Genomic DNA, 24,386 nt, shown 5'->3' on the forward strand with positions numbered 1-24,386 from the left:
GTATAACACAGCATTGTTACAGGACATCACTGGTATAACACAGCATTGTTACAGGACATCACTGGTATAACACAGCATTGTTACAGGACATGACTGGTATAACACAGCATTGTTACAGGACATCACTGGTATAACACAGCATTGTTACAGGACATGACTGGTATAACACAGCATTGTTACAGGACATGACTGGTATTACACCGCATTGTTACAGGACATCACTGGTATAACACAGCATTGTTACAGGACATCACTGGTATAACACAGCATTGTTACAGGACATCACTGGTATAACACAGCATTGTTACAGGACATCACTGGTATTACACGGCTTTGTTACAGGACATCACTGGTATAACACAGCATTGTTACAGGACATCACTGGTATTACACGGCTTTGTTACAGGACATCACTGGTATAACACAGCATTGTTACAGGACATCACTGGTATAACACAGCATTGTTACAGGACATCACTGGTATAACAGTATTGTGGGGTAAATCAGAAATGGTTGATTTAGTATGGTGATAAATATCTTACATATCACACAATTGTCACTGGCCCTAAAGTTCATAGTCTGCAACATTCAGGTGTCTATAATAGTCATGGTTGGGGCATTAACGATGATCCAGTAGCTCTCTCCATGCTTTCTGTCGAAACCAATCACTGCTGTGAGATATGATACACTGCAGTTTATTGCAAAATATGCTGTAATCCAGACAACATCGCATTTATTTAGCTTTTGCCAGTTGTATATATTGGATTCATTTCAATGATTGACTTTATTTAACTTGGAACAATGATGTCAATAAACTGTTTGTAGACTTAAATACTGTTATGCTATGAGTTATGACAAGATCTGTGGTACGAGGGACAGGGGATTTTACACTTCATCAGTCTTGCTATCAACTCTAATGAACATTTTATGTTATCAGTCAGAGGCTCAGATTATCTCCCTTTAACATCCCATCACAATCGGGATAAGAAATATAGATTTTCTATGGAGAGATATTGAGCTGTGCTAGTTATTACTCACGTTGACAGGGAGGAAAATTGGATTTGTCTCCCTTGGGTGTTGTTACGGTCACAGCCCAAACCAACAAGCAATACTTGGCATTACATAACGACCAAGGGCCCTTTTTTGGGGTTGGTTGGTTGGATTTTAATTTTCTTCTTCATTTTAAATTGATTCTCCTTTTGTTACAAATTTTTTAAATCTCTGTGGAAAAAAAAAGATCTGAATTGAAGTGACTTTAACCGAACCAGGAATTGTGGTAAAGGTCTATTGTATAATTCATAAACGGAATCAAGACCACTGCCGCAATTGTAGAGATGCGGGAATGCTGTGAGGATATATAGTGCTAAGTTTTGCTGTAACAATAGCTGGTTGTTTTTGTACATAATGGCAATAATAGCTTTGGCATAAATTGATGTAATTTCTGCTTCCATTCTTGAGATGCCTGAATACTATACAAATATCTCTCTTTGTCTCACTTGCACTTACTCGTTCAATGTGATCCATTCTCTCTCTCTCTCTTTCTCTCTCTCTCTCTCTCTCTCTCTCTCTCTCTCTCTCTCTGTATGTGGTTAATACATACATAGACATGCTTAAAAAATATTCACTCACTTTAAATTTATCTCTGACATTGGTGTAATAACTTTTTTTTTTGGAGGGGGGAGGGGGGGGGGTGCAGTGCAGAGTTTAAAGAAATTCTTTGATACATGAATATATGTTCAAAGAAATCCCTGTTAAGTGTGCATTTTTATAACCCCTGCAAATGAAGATTGGGGGGTATATAGGAATCACCTTGTCTGTCCGTCCATCTGTCTGTCTGTCCGTCTCTGTTGAAAATTTGTCTCTGGTCCATATCTCTCTTATGGAGAAATATTGGAAGTTGTTACTTCAGATAAAGATTGCTTATAACCTAAAGGTGTGTTGTGACCTTGACCCAAGGTCATTTGGTTAAGGCCAAGGTCACTGGCAGAAAAAGTGCAAAATCTGTGTCCGGTCCAATTATCTTTCTTATGGAGACGCATTGAATGTTCTTACTTCGCACAAAAATTGCTTATGACCTAAGGGTGTGTTGTGACCTTGACCGAAGGTCATTTGGGCAGAAATAAGAGCAAAATTCATACAGTCCAGTCCATATCTTTCTAATGGACAAATATTCGAAGTTCTTAATTCACATAAAGATTGCTTATAACCTTAGGATGTGTCATGACCTTGACCCAAGGTCAATTGAGGAAGTTCAAGGTCATTGTTTATAAAATGCTTAATTCCTGTCTGTGTCATGTCTTGTGTTAATGGAAATAATTAGAAGCTAAAATTTGACACAAAGCTTGCTTGTCTCAGGCCACATAAAATTATTTTTTAGATTTTCATCCCCGTTTCTCTGAAAATTACCTGCCCCGATGTATTTCTTTTTTTGGAAAAAAAAATGTGTGAAAAAAATTTTTTGGAAAAAATTCGGGCTCAGTATACCAATAATTCAAAATGTTTATGTTAAAAGGCTGCTTTATATGTGGATTTTTGATTGATTCGAGTCATGTTTGTTAACATAAGGATGCAAATGTCCTCATGCATTAATAGTTAACTTGAAATAAAATGGAAATTAAAGAATGGAAATTGGTTTGTGTACTCATATTAGCATTAACAGTTTAAAAATAGAGCAGTTGTTATTTATCGAACATGGATGGTGAAATAGATTTATGATCCAATATTTTCTATAATAGTAAGTCCTTTAAGGTCAAGGTCTAGTAAATGAAAGGTGCCTTTATGTTTATTAAATTGAAGATATAAATTCTTTCAATGATGCTTCATAACAAAAGCTTTGTTTGATAGGGTGTATTGGGGCTAAATATTTTGGTAAACACAATGAAATATCATGTTTTAAACTGTAACTTTCAATGAAATATGAAGAAATTGAGGAACAAATTTTTGAATTTTGTCCATTTTTGACTAATAAAATATATCAAGAATGCCTACAGTCTCCCCAAAAACGGCTTTAAACAAGCTCTTGACCTCCTCTTTAAAATGATGTCAAATTAAATAGAGGTATTAGGATTAATTTTCCTGTGATTTAACATTATACAATGTCAAGAAGTTGTTTAATTTTTTACATAATTCCTTTAAAGTCGTAACTACTGAAAAAAAATTCTTCAAATCAATTATGACATCATAATGGTTCTAGCACCAAAAAGACACTCTAGAATCATTTACTAGATTTTGACCTTAAGTACTTTTTTGTCTCAAAACATGTGTTGATTTGTTTCCAGGTAATAAGCTATTGGAAATATGGTATATACAGGAGCGAGTGAGTCCCTATAAAGCAGCTATTGATTCCAAGTTATAGGTTATTGGAAATATATACAGAAGTTAACTCAAGCTGTCTCTTCAAAGCAGCGTGCTGGGATAGAGGATGTCAGGCAATAGAGGGACTTAATTATTATGTAGTTACATGTAATTCAATCGGTGCCTACTGTTCTGTAATATAATTATATAAATTAATTATTGATAAAAAGCATATGCGAGCATGTACACAGACATTATAGATACACTGTCGGCTTTGATGTGAATTAAACAGAAATCCATGAAATGCATAATGTGCAGCAGTCAACGGAGAGGGAGAGATTTATACGACATATGGAGCATTGTTATCTGTGTGGATAACACAAGTATCAAAATTAGCAGACTGCTTGATGTACAACATGAAAAGGAGAATTTTTTGTTCCAGGAAATTTAGGGATCGGAGTTTCCGTATCCCTGATCAACATAGCATGTACAGGTTAATGAAAAGACTACAAGCCCTCTATTGAAATATCTCATGATAAAAGAATATTACAAGTTTCTATTCGACCTTAGAAATCTACAACAGATTTACTGCTAGCTTTAGTTCCGTTATAGACAAACTCCTCAGGGAATAGATGCCATATTAAAAGTTTAAGCTCCAATATCCGTGGTTTTTGTCGAATACAAATATTTCCATAGGCGGTAGTGATTTCAGCACACAAGGGTTCTGGAGACTTTGGTGCAACTGAGTGGAGTTATTCCACATTTTATTCAATATTTGAGTCCATTTATCTGGCCATTAAATCGGCTGCTTGGCCCCGGAGCTTGCTCCATCAGGAGACAAATTTTTTGTAACGTCTGCAACAGAAATGTCAACATGAGAAGGAATTGGGAGAGAAATGAACCATGGTAGAGCCTCATTGTAATTTTTTAAAATCGATAGATAAGGTCTCTTCATTGTTCGGCTAGGCCGCGTTTTATCATGCTTCATAGGATTCTGTTGGATGGTGGAAGGACTGAGCGAGCTATTGTTAGGTTGCAGCCGAGTTCCAATACATAAAAAAAAAACGGTCCCCGTACCTTTAAATATTTTCATTAACGTTGGGGAATATTGATTGACATAGCAGGGACATAGTGACAGATGCCACGCTTAGTTTTAATTTTCTCTGCGCGCTGGATGAAATGTTGACTAGAATTGTTAGCATGTCTCTCTAGTTGAAGATATTGTTTGTGCAATAATTACACAATCAGGATTAGATCGTTTCTGTGTGCACAGAGGAAACGTCAAAAAAACCCGCAGGTAAATTGATTGTTTTTTTTCTTTTTTCCCTGTGAGTTTATTTAACTAGAACTTGTAATATTTATTCTAAATGATGTCAATATAGTCGGTCTTTATTGTTTGTTGGAAACTGGCAGGCACAAGATCTTTCAGCTGAAGGTAGGGGTTCTCCATGTGACATAGACGTAATGTATTTAATTTTTCATCACCAGGTTCAATAACATTCGATCATGTCAAGAATCAAAATGAAGAAACTGTGTTTTAAGTTTGATGTAATCCTTCATGTTTGATGGGTCCTTCGTATAGGGGGGAAGTCTTGGAGCTAGACGTATAAAACTAAATTAAGCAGCGAGTAAGCTCTGGGAGAGAGCAGCAATATTTAAACCCCAAGATCTTAGATTATTTATTATAAACTACCTGCAATAAACATGGAGGCCGGCTTATCATATCTAACCTTTCCGAGCTTGTTACCCAATTGTTGCAAAGGACGATTAATCCTAAGGAACATCTGTTCAGGTGATTTTAACAGCACAGGACAGTGGGAGTTATTGTTAAGGGGGGATTTATTGCAGGGGGGTAGTCGTTGAGCGAGGGATCTAGTATTCTGTGCATTGGTCACCGGGCTCCATTTATTTACACCTGGGAGCTTTGATTTCTGGCAAGGAATTCCCAGCAATTTACACTGTTACAGGATGTATAAAGATTCACATAATTTAGATAGGAGATGCAAGATGTGTCATAAATCTCTACTGTGCTTCGATTAATTTTTTTTTTTCGGAGTGGGAAGAATCTTCTAATCTCCGGAAGTAATAAGAGATTGATTTAATACCTTTACAAAGTAAGGTGAATTTTTGCCATTTTTTTTTATCTTTATGATATATAGATAAATCATTGAAACAATTTGTAACTTATTTTCATTATCTTTTCTTTAAATGCTAAGATGATGAATGGTGAAAAAAGGTTCATCATCATCATCATCATCATTACATCATCATCATTGTTTCTTTTGTTCTTGATAAAGATTAGTGTCCTTTCATTTTGTTAACATTCATAAGTGTTATGTATAGTTTGGATGTTGACAAATTAGTCTTTGTCATGGTACCTAAAGAACTGGTGAAGTAACTTATAGGTGATGCAGTGAATTTTGACCTTTTCTCTAATATATGAAATATCACACATCAATTTGGTTCAAGCTCTAGAAAACTGAAGTAGTACAAGTACCAGCAAAGTGCTTGACTTGTGAAAAAATGTGCGGAAAGTGGGTCACAATTGTTGATACATTTTGAAATTAAATGCATGTATAAATGTTTCTACTGATGTCAATTAAAGTCAGGTTTGAGTATTACCTGTATATATTTAATCACCAAAGTAACCAGGGTAAAAATAGAATTATATTGTAGGGTAAATATGTACATGTATAAAAAAAATTGCACCCAACAAACAATAATGTTGGACGGTGAAAAATGAAGATAGCTGTGTGGGCTAAGTGAGAATTGCACCCTCTTCTTTTTTATGAGAGTAAATGGAGTTGCAGGCTGCTATTATAAGTGATGAATGACTAATGGATTCCAATAGGTGTAAATCAGGTCCAGCAAAAAATCCATGACTGTGTAGGAAAAAAAAGGAAGCTCGCCATTATTGAGAGAGATTACTGGGAGGGGGGATCCATGGGTGTTAGGTGCGGGAGAGAGGTGCTCAACTATTCAGCTAATCCCAGTAATTAATTAATGAGCTGCTCACTCCATCTCTCAGTATTTGATTAATGAACTCTTTACTAATTGAATAATGTTTTAACTGTAACAGTTTCAACTCCACGGAGAATGAGCAAATCTGATTTTAGTTTTTTGATACATGTGTACAAGTATTTGTGAAGCACTGGATGTAGGGTATTTATGACACACATATATATAATTACTCAATAATGGTCAGGATCAATGCAATAGGTGGTGCATTCCTCACGAAATATGTAAATAAGATAAGATAATATTTATTTTAAGTCGGGTTTTACAAACAAACATTAGCTCTCAGCTATTTTCCTACTAGTAAATATCAAAGAAAATAACTTACATTGTATTCCATCTTTAGGTAATTGGTCTATTCTGTAATTATATTAAAATTGCAAGTAACTATGAATACACACAAAGTAAAATAAATAGGAAAATGTGTTGTAATTGAAGTCGTGAAATCCAATGCTCATTCAAGTGCTATTGAAAGTTGAAAAAAGTTAAAACAGATGAATTAACTGATCATCTCTCTTATTTTTTCTTTGATCTTCAATAAATTAACATACTTGGTGCTTTATAGTTATAATTCTATTTATAAACAATCTCTATAAATTGATTGTAATCTCTTTACATGTTTGATATTTTAATTAGATACTGTCTTGTCGAGTTTATACTACCGGTATAATCATAGTCAGAATCAAATTAAAGAATCTTTTGAATTAACATCTGAAGCATTAACGAATCATTATAAAAAGTTCATTCTGCACTCATATTGGCTTTATTTATAATAAAACGCTATCTAAGATATTAATTTGTAATTCTGTGGTTTTTTAGTCTGCACTGTTGATTTTATAACTTGTAAGCCAGTAAAACAAATCTGATGTAAACTAGCTCGTAAAATATGCCTGACTTACCACACAATGTACATATGATGTGCACTTAATCATATATTTAATTTCAATGGATGATTTAGCAGGTAAATAGGATTACTGAACATAAAAGAACTGGGCTTTTTTTTTCTGATAATTTTCATCCAAATGAATAAAGTTAACTATTTAAACGGTTGTACAAGCTTAGCGGTTCATGTTAACATGTTTAAAGAAGTAGAGTTGATTAGCTTGTGTAAAATATCAGCCGTGAACATCTAGATCTTGCAATATGGTGCAGAAGTGAAATGCAAAATCTTCTCTAAAATTTACGTAAATTTAAAAGTTACCATAATTACTGATCAGTTCATACAAATATTGTGAATTGTCAAAGTACTTAGCACATTGAAGGAGAAAATCAGCATGTTAATTAATTAATACCCTGTGCAGAGTCATGCTCGATATTGTAGATGTGTGTGTATACAAAGAGGTTTGATGTTTCGGGTGTGGCTTATGCTGCAAGAATAGAGATCGAGATCAGAGTTTAACCTCTTAGTTGACTGTGGAATGATGGGATTTTATCGTGTCAGACGACAATATAACACAGAATCCGTCCTACAAAGTACATCTGATTTTTTACGCTGCGTATTTAAGTTATGAGATATGATACGCAGAAATTCATATAATCATACAGTGGGCTTTGTAGCTAGTAGGTAATTCTATACAAAATTATGTACGGGCTGCAGATACGAAATGTTGTATCAAAAAGAATTGTGTGGATTGATTATGATTCATCCATTGAAATACACTTTATAGTGTCTGCCATGAAGTAATCGGGATGTTGTGTCAATTACATAAGGTCTGTCATCAATTTAAGAGCTGCAGAATTTGTCCCCAGTGTTACCTATACTTAAGATATACTGCTTATAGACGCCTACCACTCTGCTTGAATATGACGCATCAGTTTTGATTTTAACCTACAGGAGTGTAAAATACATATTCATTTATCAAGGATCTTTTAACACAATCTTATTGGGGTTTTTTCAGTTAATAATTTCAAGACGAATTGAATTTCACAATGAAATGAATTATGTACTAACAGAAAGAGGTAAATGCGGTTTTTAATGATAATTTATATCCAAATGTGTTTATGAATAAAGCTTGTTAAGTATCGATAAAAAAAAAGAAATGTAAAGTAAGGGATAACATCAATCTGAGAGGGAGATTGTATTTTGCTCAAATGAAAAAAAGTTAAAATACATGCATCTCCCTTTTCTTCTGTGCCTTATAGCTTCTTTCTATTTTTCCAATGATTTATAAGAAAATCATTGTCTCTCTTTGTCATAGCTGAATCGAGGGCCTGGTGCACATTCTCCTGCTAATTTGTAAATTTCATTCATTAAGCGACGACTCAACTTCTGTGTCAGAGAGTGAGTCACATCGCACGACGACACTGAGACTCGGGAGAAACACAGACCCAGGGAATTGTCTTAGAGGATTTGTGCCGAGAAAATCTCCTTTATAAGCTTTCTAGGGCCTGACAGTTTTGGGCTGTAATTGAAAAACAACAATCCAGGCTGCATTAGGTCTCTATAGAAAACCTCCTGTAGTTTAATAAAGCATGGAGAACGTTTAATGGCTTTTTTTTTAAGAAAGAAAGAAAAAAAAAATTGCGGCTATTTTTCATTTCCTTTTTTTTTCGGTTTGGTTAATGACATTGTCAACCATGAGGGAAATCGCAATTCAATTAAAAAAAGGAAGGCTATATATATATATCACCGAGAGAATGTAATGATGGGCTAGTACAGTCTGTTGTTGTCAATGTTGATATAGTGACGCAAAGCGTGTAAATCTATTGTTCACTCAGGTCCTCCTCATGGAAAGAGTGTAAAAATCGGAATTTTTATGTCTAAGTGCCGCAGTTAGAGAGAACAGGACTGATGGATTTTATTTTTTAAGTTTCGTTAGCTCTGTAATGAATGATTGAAGCCGCTGTGACAGTATCCACCACATTCGACGTCATCTTGCTCTGCGGGTCTCTTTTTTTGGAGGGACACGTTTTTGCACTTGAAGCCAATCTTGGTGACAATAATTTCTGGTGTTTTCACTGGCTGATTTTTGCCCTAAATAATGGAATATTAGCTTGCGGAAACATTGACCACTCAGACTTGAAATTTATCTTGTGTTTAATGTGCGGTGTTTCTCAGCCTCGTATTGATAACTTTCATACAAAGGAATTTTATAGTGACTTGTGTCAATTATGATTCGAGGAATACTATTGTAACGTCTTTGTTGTGAGTATCACCTTTTCAGGTGTGATATCGTTGAAAGTCATTTACCCTAAAACATGGAATCCAGCAAGAGGCATTTTGTTTTTCATATGCTTGCTGTGAAACTTTGAGATCAAAGATTATCAGAAAAATTAATATGAACAAGAAGTAAATAAGGTTAAATATATAACATTTTCATGTAATTTTCAATTGAATGAATTTTAAATTGCTTTCATTCCTCAGGTCTTACTGAAACTAAAACATGAATGATTAATTGTGCTACCCTGGGTATTATATTTTTTAGAATATCTTTTTTGATATATAGTGAATATCAGCCTCAGACATCATACTTAAACATTTCAGAGTCTGCCTTGTAAAGTATTATCATATAGACTATCTTTTACTGTAAAGCATATATCGTAAAATTCATTTAATTAATACAAGCTAATGTGTCTTCAGATGTAACACTTTTAAAAAAGGTTATAAGAGCTATTTTCATTGTAACGTTGAAAAAAGGGTTATTGAAGCATTCAGCTTGACTTATGATAGGTGAAAGTACTGTAAATTCCTTATATTACGCGATTACTTAATTCCTCGATCCTGCTGTTTTTTATATCAAATCGCGAGAATATCAAATCGCGAATGCGGGAGATATATACATATTTCTGATAGTTCTCAACTTTCAGAAATTAATAGCGAGGTTTTAAAATCCGCGAGAGATGCTTTTCGCGATTTTACGCGGATATAAATTCCTCGCGTTTAAGACGGAATTGACAGTATTGTAAAATGATGTTAAATTATATATAATTTACCAGTGAAGGAGTATAATATTTATTGGTCATTTGGTTTAATAATTTTAGTTTGCAAAAAATAATATTAGTTTTTATTTCTCGCCCACCAATACCATACACCCTTCCAAAAACATATGCCCACAAAAATCTGTGAAATATGATAATCTATCCTGTAACAAATTAGGCTACCTATTATTGTTTTAAATAAAAGTATTCCTTTCATTGTATGAGGGTAACTCATTTATGTCTGTTAAGTTCTAAATAGAGAGAGAGTAAAACAGGAAGGGAGAAAAAAAAAATCAATTCATTTTCCTTATGAAAACTTATTAAACATTGAAAGGTCGCAATTATTATGACAATCTAAATGCTTGCATAAAGCGCAGCCATAGCAAACCTTGCATTTCACTTACATTTATCACCTGGACAAAAAGCAGAAAAATGATTTGACAGCAAAATCTGATGAATTAGGTCCAGCAATTTCTGAAGACCTAGTTTCTTTGTGGGGAGGGAATTACAGATCTTACATAACCTGAGATCTGATGCACAGTTTAATGAGCATGAAGCCAGGGTGTAGAGATGAATGGTAGGGTCACCTTAGTAGAATTACCCCCAGGGCATCCGAAGATAATCATAACAACAGTGTTATATTGAAAAGCTGCGCTTCTTAATTTTTACACCATATTAGTAATGAGATGGAGTTGGAAAAACTGGAAATGGTCTCCAAGCAACATATCTCCTCACACATATTGAACAGTAATTAGCTAGGGCTTGTATTTTGAAGAGGAAATGAGGTACGTCCCTATAAGCTACTATGGATAAGAAAGATCTCTTATCTAATTTTCACTTATCTCAAATTTAATTTAACCCCCTCCCTACCCCCATTTCTTTTTCTCTATTTCATTTCTTCCCTTTCATGTATTCATATACAATGCTTCAGTTGGACTTTACTCAAATCTTCTCCCTCTTATTTTCTGAACAAATTCCTCCCCACCTTAACTCTTTGGTCCTTTAAATGGTAGTGTTTTTCTTATATAATGACTCTCTCTCTCTCTCTCTCTCCCCCCCCCCCCCCCCCCCCCCCCCCCCCCCACGGTCCATGTGACAGAGATCAGTACAGGTCGCCATTGATCCATTGATGGACTCTGCCATTGTCCTGTCTTCTGCTAACGGTACTTCCACAATCCGCCTGTTGTATGCTCTCAGTGCTGTTGCCCTTAGGACACACCATACTGAGCATGTTTTAAAAATACCAGGACTTTTGGATAAACATCCCTACACTGCCAATTGATTGTCATTTGCAAGGACAGGGTTTTTCTATTATTCTGAGCTGTGGAATCCAGAGTTCTTACCTGAGGGCAGGATGGACTACATCCATTTGTGTGCATGAGATTATTTCGTTTGCTGCGTGTAGGTCTGTCGATTGAGCGGTGAGAATAATTGTAGACTCGCTGTGTAATAATACAAGGTTTTTTCCCCGATTGTAAGTCTGGATTTTTCTATATGCAGGAAATGATTATATATTTACGGTATCCTGACCGTGTTGAGAGAAATAATTAAATAACTGATGTACAGTGAGATAATGATAGGTTCAATATCAATCTGTCGTTCTTTTCAGGGAGCCTGATATTTTGACCAACAACCTGTATGTGAAACTGTGATGAAGACCGTTAGGCGACTGAATTTTGATGGCCTGCTAGAGGAAGTGAGCGTTACATGAATTTTAACCATGAGGCGAGCAGACTTTTTATTCTGGGATGTAACACTACTCTGGTTCTGGCTATGTTACTCTGTACAAGGTAAGACTTCTAGCATCCAAAGATGTGACTTGCATATGAAATTATGGGTACTGGTACATAGATATGCATGTCAAGAGATCGACTTCTAAAATAATGAATAGACATGCGTGGTAACAGACTTCAGAAATGATGGGTAGACATGCATGTATATACATTACAGACCTCCATTTTACCTTCAAAGTCTTTGTTATATATCCAAGTCTGTACATGGCTTCTGTTGTGTATTGCTGTTTAATCTACAGACCATAAGCAGAGTCTCTGGATAAAAGTTCCAATAAAGGAAGACATGACCACTTTGTTTATAATCTCCATAACACAAATTTAAAGATTAAGATTTGATGGAAAAATCACAAAATATATCATAGCTATATATTTTTGGCAATCATAAAAAAAATGATTATTAAAAAAATTGTTAACTTTATAAAATTGTAAGATATTTAGCGTGAAGCAAAAGTAATTGGATATATTTTAGTTGGTGTGAATTTTAAGTGAATTTCAACAATATTTTGGACTCAACAAATACTAATTTCCTAAATGATCTATTATTAGAAGAGTATAGACTAGTGTGTGTAATTAGTCTTGGAGGATTAATATAGTAGACATTTAATGACGGGATCCCCCGGGGGGATATCGACAGTGATATTGACAGCATTACGACAAGCGACCATTGACTATTACACCTGTCTGACAGGTAAATCATTGTCGATCTAACAGGTCCATTAGGGCCAGCAAACACCTTAATGATTGTCTGCCTGTCAAATCTCACCTGAGCTACCAGGTAGGAGATTCTTAGATCTGGGTTGTTTTTGTGTATGTCACAACAGCTCACTGAATTTTACAGGTACGAGGGATTTGACAGGTAAACGACAAGGTGATCGTGTGCCAGATAATATTTATATCCGAGTTATCAGCCAAATTAACATTTAAAAATCGTCATACATTACATAAAACGTGTAACGCGAGATGGTACGTCATTGTCAAGATGTAATGAGAAAATGGAATAAAGATGAAATATTGTGTAGAAGTGGGATTTAATTGCTTGTATCTAATAATTATATTTGATTATTTTTGGTTTCTTGTTTTTAGTTGATACTGAGTCTTGGGAGGGAAATTTAATTGTTTCATTAATTACTTTGGATTACGTGATAAACAGATGTGGAAAATTGGACTGTCTGTTTTAGAGAAAAATGAATTTCTTGAACATTCGACATTGCTCAGATTCGTGAGACAGTATTATCTCCATACATCACCAGTGGAACCAGTTAACGGAAGGAACCAATTTACTCCTGGGTCTGTTAGGGACCCATTGATTTTACTTATTCACTGAAATTTTTCTATATTCGGAATTCTGCTTTCAGCTGTGATCTTCTGTAAATAAATCATCAGGGTCTATGTAACAAGTATACTGTTTTACTCGGTACCCAGACAAATTTTATTACACACAATTACCACTTAGGTCGTGGGGGGAGAAATCAATACCAACACTTGGAATTATAGAGAAAAAAAAAACATCATCCCAAATGGAGACAACATTTTCTGATTGTGTCTGAAACAATTAGAGCTGGATGCTCCAGTGGTTGTATGCCATCAATTATGTCCACTGAATTTGTTGTTTTCATCATTAAACTCGAATCAATAGTGCAGTGTTTCATTTATTTTAAACTTAAATCCCGTTTTTTTCTACAGTTGAATTGATTTTTAATGTGTATTGCAAAGTAATTAAGTTGGGAGTTCATTAGACTACATTGCAAGGGGAAAAACAACATAATGGTTAATCGCCTGTAAAGTACATGCATTAGTCATTTAAATTAAGACAACTTTGCTGGTTGGTCTTGCAATAAGAACTGTCAGTATATATTGAGAGTTCTGTGTCGTAATTTCTGAGGTGGAGAGAGTAATTGTCACTTTCAGTTTGCAAGTCATTTCAGATGTAGCTTTGATGAAATTTACTGCTGGAAAACAACCCAAATTGTATCTGTATCTTCTTAATGAGAAACGTCTAAGATCATTCATCAGGTTTGGCTCTTGAAGGAAACCCAATAGATTTTTTCCCTCCTTCTCTGCCTATAAGTTCTTTTCCTAGGTCTAGGCGTCGTAATATAAGCAGCTCGAGTCGCCACGAGATGTTGCCGCAAAGAGAAGGAGCTGTGATTACTCGTCAGGATGCAGCACTTTTAATATTGTTCATGAATTTCCCGGGCTTCGGCAGAGAGACATCAATCAAAATTTATACACAGAAATTTATCACCCTCGACCACTCGCTCGCTGTCGCCCTGATTACATATAAATCGCACAGAATTCATTTTTGCCAAATTATCGCTTGCCACTGCTGGTGAAAATCTGACAATCGTTGGTCAATTTGGCCATCGATTCTGTCGGCGAGTCCTGACTATGTGCTTGCATCATTAACTTTTTTTGGCCTGTGCGAGATTTTCTTTTCCACGGTGAGATCTGAGATTAACACAATAATTGTGTAGATATCTCGGGAGTCATAAGACGCGCAGACAGGTTTGGATGGAGTTCCGTGCCTGTGAAAGGCACTGGATCCAATCAAGTGGCAGAGATCATCGAGCTCCTAATGAATTTAAAATCACCCCTCAATCACCCATTACAGAGTAATACTACCAGGAAAAGATCGGAATTAAGACATAAATAACAGGTCCTAAAGGACGGACTCAAAAACCTAAATAATCATTCTGAATAATAGAGTACCGATCAGACCCAACCTAACACCAGAGTAAACTCCAACTAAACCCCGGAGTTTACTTTTGGGGGTTTTTGGGGGGTTTACTCTGGGTTTGTTTTTTGAAACTTTGGGTTTACTCAGGGTTTACTTGGAAATTGCTTTTGAGGTCAACTGTACGCACTGAAGTGTGAAGCAGACCTGTCGTTTATCTTGCCATCATACTGCCTGTAATTCCTGCCCCATGTATATTCCAAATACACATGTAGCGTCTGCATTCAGGGTATACTTCTGACCGGGTTTACTCTCTGTGTCCACTCTGGGTTTACTCTGGGTCCACTCTAGTAAACCCAGAGTAAACCCAGAAAGTAAACCCAGGGTTTAGATTGGGTTTACTTTCTGTTAGGTTGAGTCTGATTGGTACTGACAGTTAAGTATGGTTTACATGTACATGCATCTAGAAAGCTTGTGTGCCAGATAACATAAATTTCTAATACGCTGAAAAATTGTGATTAGCCAAGAATAAAGATGTGAATGGGGTACTACCACACTTAATAAAAATTTATATCCATCTCCTTTAATTTTAAGTACCCATAACTTTGCCATTGTTAATAGATTGCAGAGGTAATTTTCACTAATGAACTTCATCAAACAGAGCTTGCTCCAAAAGGATTAAGTTTAAAAGCTTTTTTAATCCTAATGGAGTCTTAGAGATCCAGCCAGGTACCCAGGGTAGGATGCTCTCAGACTTGTTAACAGAGTTTCTCCTGCATCCACTGAACTGACAAATTGCAATTTTCTGCCTGGTGGGGATGTTTTATCCCAGAAACAATGGCTTTGATTCATGCTCAGTGAGACCAGAGAGCAGCCATTTTTACTCCCCTGTCTCAGCACTACCATCCCTGACTCCTATCAGGGTCATTCATGTCTTGTAAGATAATGTGATTTTTCAACAGATTGTATTTCATCAAATGGAATCAAGTTGTGATCAAATGGAATCAAGTTGTGACAAGGCTGTCGGTGGAATCTTTGATTGCTTCTAAGTGCTCAGCGGAAGCGTGTCCTTATTGCAGCGGAATGGTAATGCATTGGAGAGGAAAGGAGAATTGTCATAGCAAATGCTGCGGTTTCTTCTTAGCGATGTTGAACTTGATGCATGGTGTGTCATCTGTTGTGAAGAGAGAGAGAGAGAGAGAGAGAGAGAGAGAGAGAGCAATCATTTGATCTGTGCCAAAATGTTCCATAATGATTTCTTTGATCTATTTGTGTTTGCAAGCATCCGAAGCCTAATGATACAAAAAAGCAAGTCTAATGAATTTATGCATCTACATCAATGTTACCTATACAAATAACACACTAGCTTTATTAAGTCTACAAGTCTGGGTGAACTGTTTCTTGGAGAGGCCTGAGTGTTGTGTCTACAGAGTTGTCGCCTTCATTGATTCTAAAGAAGCGAGGTACTCTAATCAGCTGTAATGTCCTCCATGTTTTAGAACATTTTTTGGGGGGAGAGATTATTTGCGGTGGTTACTGTGGTAACAAAAAGATGGTACAAGCTTAGAGGCTGTGTGATCCATAGCCTTTTGTAAATTGTTTTATTCTTTTGAAATGAAGTTGGTTTTTAATCAGTGAGGAGAGAGAGAGAGAGAGAGAGAGAGAGAGAGAGAGAGAGAAGAGAAATGGTGCCTTTCTTTTTGTCATTGTGAACAGTGATGATATGGGGGTTCTGTTAGGTATAAGTGCTATGAAATTGCTAATTTTATTTGTATCATAATATGACTGAGATTATTTTCAATATTTAATACCTTTATATTATTGTGAATTGTGTGGCTAGACAGAAAGCAGGTGACATTGGGCCCGATTTAATACATTTAAAATAGTGTGACCAGGCAAACTGCAGGTAACAATGGGCCCTGTCCCTGGCTTACCTAAAGATTGGGTGTTAAGATTGTTGGTTTCCCTGGACATTGGGTATTTAGATTGTCCAATAGGTGACAGATGGCCATCAGAGGAAGTGGGTAATCCGTGTTCAATAATTCACGCTTTTAATGACTCTTCATTTGACCAGTGTGTTGGAAATCTTTGTCACATTTTCCTTGTACAAATGTATTATATTGTTAAAAACATTCTTTAATTCTCTAATTAAAAGAAGGATGTTCATTGCCTTCATCCATGTATAAAGGCTATGATGCTTGTCCACTTCTTTAAACTAAATACATTCATTAATAATTGAAATTCAAGATTGTCTATTGGTGTATAGATCAATCCATTCTATATAAATGTGTTTGACCTTCAAGTATTCAATCTCCAGGCATTCAAGCTAAAACAAATCACGGCTCTAATAGTGTTTGATTATATATTCCTTGATGATGTGTTGCCTTTATCAGCAATGAATGGGCATTAGAAATATTGACAAACAATATTTGATTTATCAGTAATTGAAAGAGAGGTGACATATTGCTGCATTTTATGGGAATGGAACATTTTATTGGAGATTTCTGATCAAAAATGAATATTTTAATTACATTGTAGTTTAAAAAAATTCAAAGTAGCATAGAACAACTTCAAATTTATACAAATGCTGTCGATTATTTTTAAGGAAGCTAGAACTAAGGAATAGATTGCATTGATTGGTGAAGCATTTAAATGGAATACCTTTAGAATGTAAACTCTCAGGACGTGTGTTCTAACTGTGTATTACGGGTACTGGGCATCTCTGTATTCTCTTTGATCCAGCAGTTAAAAGCATTCAGCAAATCACAATAATTTTCATCAGGAGCTGTGCATAATTTATTGTCAAACAACATAGACCACCATTAGAATTTTCTTGCTTGTCTATACACCTTTGCTCTCAATTCACCTATCCAATGCTCCATCCATCCATTCAAAACGTATAAGCTACAGCTTTAGCTTATATTATTGTGTCAGTATGATCATGCATCACTAATTAGATTATAGAAGGAATCATCTTTTTAATTTTTTTAGGGGGATGGAGGTCAGACTTGTAGGAGATTGTTTCAAGAATTTCTTCTTTTTTTTTGGTGAACAGTTTCCCTTTTATCTCCAGCCATAGCTGTAGGGTTCATTTAACATTGTATAGACTACAAGTCCAAGTATACAACCAACAAGGGACCCCGTTCATAATTACTGGCTACAGTTTTGGTAGCAGTCCAGCAGAATATTAAGTCCTAACATGATTGTTGTACAGAAATATATTAACCTCAGGATAGAATTAGACTCCCAGGGGCCAAGATCTCTGAGTGCAGCATCTGAAACAGGTGTAAATTTGACCCCCGAGACGACCTTATGATGTGGTGATTGACCCTGAGGTCATAGTAATCATTGATGTCCATAGATAGTAATTAACATGTGGTCGGACAGGGATGGAATCCGTCACCCCCGTGTCTTATAGGAAATCAATCACCAGCTTACTATCTTGGTTCTTCATAGAGCCACTCAGCTTGACGGTCCTCCATACTATGAACGGAGTTGCATACAGTGAAACAGGGTTATAGCAAATACACTTATAATGAATTGACACTTACAGCGAAGTGATTTTCATTCCTCTTTATCTTGTTATTCTGTGTTGTATATGACTATATCATATATTCTGAACTTGACGAATATAACGAATTACGCTTATAACGAAGCAAAATCACCCGTCTCTGGCGCTTCGTTATAACCGTGTTTTAATGTAAACAGTCATGTTTTTTTTATATTAAGTTTTCTAAGGTGGTGATTGAGACATTTTGAAATCTCAATGTGGATGAGAGGATATCAATGTGGATGAGATGATATCGTATTCAAAATGTCATATACTGTACTGTTTTGGAATTTTTGAATTCTACAGATTTTTTTTTTTTTTAAGTATATTAACCATAATCATGCATCATATGAATCAACATAGAAAAGTCAAAACTGTAAAAAACCCTCAATTGGTTTTAAACTGATCATGACTTGCTGATTAAAAACTGTGTCAAATGCTAGTTTTAATGGAATATCCTATCAGTTTGCTAATCAATTTGCAATCAATTTACTGTGGAAACACATATAAAGTAAATTAGTAATTTGTTTCCCCCAAAACAAAAACAAAGGTTAACTCTTTAACACGTATCATTTTAAGAGGGATGAATGCTTGTGGCCATTTTTAGACTTTATAAAAGAAGAGTTCTGTATAAGGATGTAGGAAAACATTCCTATGCTAAAATATATGGATATTTCCTTACTTATTAATAGTTTATAGCTTAATTAACAAGTAATTTTTAATAAAGTTTAGGTAGATCTCATTGGCAATTTGATGACCGTCCAGCCTGAATTACATGACTTTGTTTTGAATTCCGTGAAGCAAAAACTATTATTCAAGGCCTTGACATGGAAACAGAACGGCATTAATTAGGTGTCCTGACGGAGATGTGTGCATGCCCAATGTCATCGGAGTCTCCAGGGGATGATAAATGTCCTCCCCACCAGCGCAAACTTGTGTCTGTGTTCTGTGACATCCAGTGTAACACATTCCCAGTCACCAATAGCCCGGGCTGATCAGACGCTGTTTTTTATTTGACAGAATTTGTGTGACAGTATCGATTTTAAAACTTGAAGTCAAAGAGTCAAGATCTCTTGGGGACTTCATCCATGACAGCCTTTAATGACTTGAGGCCCAAGATCAATACACACAAATTAAACTCCAACTCTCTTTCAGTTCCCCCTCTCTTTCTCTCTCTTTCTCCCCCCCCCCTCCCCCCAAAAAAAAGAAAAAAAGAAAAGAAAACTTGAAAATTCTGTGACTTAGATCAGGACAAACCTGTTTTTAGTTTCCTTTCAGTGAAGGTCATCTAACCAGATATTTGAATACTCTGTCAGCAAGTACACAAAATTGGAATGATAGGAAGGCAACTAGGACTCTGATAGCTAGTGCATTCTGGGTGTAATGTGTGCTTGCTGCAATGCTCCATTAGATGCTATGATTTCTGACTCTTGCTACTAGTGCACTGTCGCTGCGAGACAGACAGTTCCCTTCTTAATGCTTGAAAGCATGCCTATACATTGAGCAGACAAATTAATTCACCAAGAAAAAAACGCTTTGTTTTCTGTGCATTTATAGATATTTCCCAACATCACACATTTGTGTTATTTTAATCAAGTATGGAATACAAATCCAAATAGTAAACAGGGACATTATACTGCTGGAAACTGCTGTAAGATAATTTGGTCTTGTGGGTAACTCGGAGCTGCAGGTTAATCGGAGCTGCAGTTTTTCCGATAATATCTGTTAATTGCAGTGAATAAAAATCAACAATCTGTCAATTATAGTCAGTCATGTAGCAGCCCAATCTCTGGTTATGATCAGTTATGATCAGGTGATAAAGGTAACCTACACATGACATAATACGAGCTGACGGGCTGGAAGGCTTTATCCAGTATTCATACCGTACTACACCCAATGCAGGCAGAGCATGGTTACGTAAACGTAAATACCAAGTCAACCCTTTGAACGGGAGTCGTCAACATTAAAGTACTTTAAAATGACCTGCCATTAAAGATATGTATATTATAGCATCTGGAACATGAGACAAATTATGACAGGGTCATTGTCACTTCAGTTTTATTTGTTAGGCTGACTAGAATGAAATGAAGATTATAACTAAAGGTGGTTGCATTGATGATGTTTGACCAAGATTCAGTTATCAGATAAATATATATATGTAGCAGAAACAATTCCTGAGTAGGGGAGAGAGAGAGAGAGAGAGAGAGAGAGAGAGAGCTAGTGACTAAAAATATAGATTGGGGTATATAACCACTGGATATAGGTTGGATCAATGTGTTGGTGTGTTGGGGGAAGAGGGTAGCTTAATTTGGCATTTGGTGTTAGTTGAACCTTGGTTTGGTATGTTAGAGGGATTCTAGAGCTAGCTTGGTTTGGTATGTTAGAGCCTTGTGATTGAACTTGTTAAAACCATTTTAATTTATTTATTGAAGTTGGTTATAAGACACCCAGCTATTTCAATATTTGTGAAAACAATCTGAATTCCTGCACAATTGATTATTGTTTCTGTTTTATCAGAGTCACAATCTGAAGTTAATGAAATGCAGGCCAAGCTGAATTCAATTATTTATTCACCTGCATTGCTTTTCAACTCAGCCACATAACAAAAAGTTTCAATTTTTTGTGTTTTTTTCCCTCAAATGTGTTCTGATGAGCCCCTGATAACCGTTAACATGTATTGATTACAAATAAAGTAAAATGGTATTTTCCTGATCTCCATCACATCAATGTTTTTCTGCAGTAGGTCTTTGTTTACAGAGAATCAATTTAAGCTCCCTGGTGACCAAGATTGAGGTTTTTGATGTGTTTCCTATCTATGGAGACGAAGAACATTAAAAAAAAACCAAGAGAGAGCAAATTCATTGTCGATTAATGGATTTTCTCTTCAAGTAAAGTTGTACGTTATAAAAAGCCTGCCTGCAAAATACTTTATATTTCTTCCAGAGCTTTGCTGCATGGAAATGTCTTTAAAACACATCATCTTCATGATGCATAATAATTCAGCTTGTTCTCATGAAGTGAAGAAATTGTGGGAGATGATTGCAAAGCTTAAGGTTGTCAGGGCAGCATTGTATAATGGGTCATACGGGGCCTGTAAAAATGCCTTTGTTTGAATTGTTGTGGTTCTTTATAGGGCAGTGGAATTGATGTATCTTCCTGAATCCATTTTTCTTCCTCATCCATATTTAGATTTTATTAGAACATTAAACTATCTTGTCAAAGAGCACATTTTTCTAAACGAGGAATAAATACCTCTATTTTTGATGGGTTTTTGTTTGTTTGAAAGATTGTCTCCATGAAACTTTTTGATCTTCAAAGCTAGCTTTCTTATTTTTTTGTTAAATGCATGGACTGTCCTTTGTAAAAAAAAAGTTAAAGCAATGCAACCATAGCAAAGATAAATGATACCAGCATTATGCATTTGTATCTATAAAAGATGTCGTCAATTTAAATTCTATAAATAATCCTTTAATCAGAAGTTTGAATTTTCTTACATTTATTTTGAGCGTAAAATAAATCTAACTTTGTATTGAAGAAACAAAATACATATTGATGCTTTATATGTTGACATTTACACAGGAACAAGCTCAATATTTTTAGTTTTAATAGAATTATTGTGTTTGTATTTGAATAAAACTCTTCTTTGTCGGACTGAATACAAGTAAACAATTCCTGCCTTATAGAGCTGATATAATTCCTTTAATGAGTTGTGAAAAGTTTAGAAAAGAACTGTCATAGGTTTTCAAAAACGCTTTTAGGATTAAGATGTTTGAACTGGGTCTAAGTGTTTGACTCCGCCCCTATGTCAACAGGGAACCCTGGGAGATCAATGAGGGGCGACAGTCGCCTATTGTAACTTACAAATGGGATTGTTGGATAGGGGACCAGTTATAAATTGGTGCCAGCAGCTGATCAATGTCGAGGGTCTTACTTGATGGTTGAGCTAGGTAAACAAGAAGAAGCGATGGTCTATTGTCCGCACACTCTACCTCCTCCAGTTTCCCGCCCCTACGCAAATACGCAGCACCGGCTGATCAGGGTCTCACACTCAAATACGCGTAAATAATATGTTTCTATAAGCCAATTTATTGCGCTGTATGACTAGGTGCTTGAGAACATTTGCTACTGTTAAACAAGCAATACATTGCGGCCAAGTCAAAGTCAAAACTGTTCAATTTCTTCAGCGGTTTTTATTTACAAGTCAGCAAATTTATTACTGAAATTCCAGAGCAGTTTAATTTACAATGTCAGTTAAGTTATTGTTTCGTCTTCATATCCAATACAATTAATTTAAAAGAAAAAAGAAGAAATCTGAATTTAAAGTAATTTTAAATGAGCGTTTTTTGAATAATGTACAGCCAAACTTTGTTTAAGATGTTACCACCAGCATGAATGAAACATTTTTTTATTAAGGTGGAATAACACACCTGGAAAAGGTCACTCAAATTAACAGGAAATAATTTGATAATGAAAGATATAATGATAAATAAACTGTACAAATGTCAAATAAGCGAAAAAATTGCATTTTGGGGATAAAAAATGAATATCTAAAATAATTAATCCAGTAAGTAACAACAAAAGCTAGCTCCTATGGGAATCAAAATCGGGATGTACGGATCACAAGTCCGACACTTTATCCACTCGGCTATGGAGTAAGTTACACGTTCCAGTCCATAATATCGTTTTATTAAATCGAAATGCCGTTTTGATTCGCGGTCAGCCATTTTGTGATGATGTGTTATTCCAGCTTAAGTGACCTTTATAGAGAAAAGAGTTATAAATATATAGAGAAAAGGCTCAATATATGGCTAAATTCAGACGGTGTATATGTACAAGGTGGATTAATTAATAAACAATTAGTCACAAGATTTGAAAAAAATTGATGACAAATTTTTTGTTTCCATTTTCATTAATTATAGTTCTTAATTTGAAAAAGGAAAACAGTTTTTGTTATTGTTGGCAGCCATTGCAATACTGTGTGTTCATCTTAACCCTGGGCTTTCTCATGAAAAAGTCCATAGGGAATGAAGAATAATGAATGTTTGCTAATTTTTATGATGGATTCTTGTTTTAGTGCTTTCAGATATTACAAAAAAGGCATTAATTAAAAAAGTTTCAGAGATCCAGATGCAGTTGTGTTTGCAGTATCGTCGGTAATTATACTGCCCACTGTCTGGGAACGGAATTCCGAATTTCGAACCTGTCAGAAAAGCGACAAAAATGTCACCCTAGCAACCCCAGGCTTCCTTCACAAATTAGATTCCGTTATTAGCGCAGTGAAAAATTTCCCTAATTATGGAAATAAGCCTTCATTTGCTTGGTGTGGGGAAAAAGAATGGAAATGAAATTAGACATTTTCTTTGTTCCCGCTAATAGTGACGTTTCAAAGTAGAATGCTAAAAAGAAATCCGAAAAATTCCTGAATCCCCACTTGGGCTGCATTTAGACACTTGTTCCAAAATGACATTTTGAGTCTTAAATATTTGATAGAATTGTTAATGTCAAAAAATGATATATTTCTCAGTAAATGTCTTGATATAACACAGTCGTAACAATGAAGAATAATTGCCTTTTCCTCACTAACAATTTTAAATCGCAACTTTTAATTCAGATTCATTCAAAGATGATTTTAAAATATCAAACTTATTTGAATGTCAAACTTGATAGAATACTGAAGTTCTTCCAGGTAAATGCCAAAATTTAAGATAGACACTGGGTAAGAATGAAAGAAAAAGTCATTTGATTAATTCCCTTAATTGAGCTTATATTCAATTTCATTATTGGATAAGTTACATGTATATATCATTGTGCATTTGAAATCTTTTTATCCTGCAAATTACAAGATCTAGGTAGCTACAAAAATAGCCAATTTCAACAAAGTTCAGCATTAAAATAATATTCTCTGTAATATTCTCTGTTGTAAATTGAACTCTGACACCATGATAGGATATGAATATTTATCAAATAATATAGATTACAATGATGCTCATCAGAATGAATGCAGATGGTACATATTTTGAAAAGTAATAGAACGTTTGACTGTTCAGATCTGTGGTCTATCCACAATTAAGGTTCTCTTAACCACTAAAAACCAAATGCTACCACATGTTGATCCCTTCCCCCCCCCCCCCCCCCAATACAC

The 24,386-nt window shown here is 35.3% G+C and overlaps 1 protein-coding gene across 8 annotated transcripts in view; it reads left to right on the top strand.

Annotated features, from left to right (window-relative positions):
• Positions 1–24,386, top strand: part of LOC105334346 (neuroglian) — a 55,434-nt gene that overhangs the window by 6,337 nt on the left and 24,711 nt on the right. For 2 of the 8 annotated variants that reach the window (XM_034452304.2, XM_066083025.1), the window contains exon 2: positions 11,837–12,017. In XM_034452304.2, the coding sequence (XP_034308195.2) occupies positions 11,948–12,017 (70 nt within the window). In that variant the 5' untranslated portion in view covers positions 11,837–11,947. Of the gene's footprint in view, positions 1–4,216; positions 4,592–5,061; positions 5,087–5,279; positions 5,409–9,060; positions 9,455–11,407; positions 11,702–11,836; positions 12,018–24,386 lie in introns of those variants that run through there. The other 6 variants (XM_034452301.2, XM_034452309.2, XM_034452306.2 and 3 more) reach the window with 6 other exon arrangements.

This window comes from Magallana gigas, chromosome 4 (assembly GCF_963853765.1).
Source record: "Magallana gigas chromosome 4, xbMagGiga1.1, whole genome shotgun sequence".
In the NCBI taxonomy this organism is placed as follows: domain Eukaryota; kingdom Metazoa; phylum Mollusca; class Bivalvia; order Ostreida; family Ostreidae; genus Magallana; species Magallana gigas.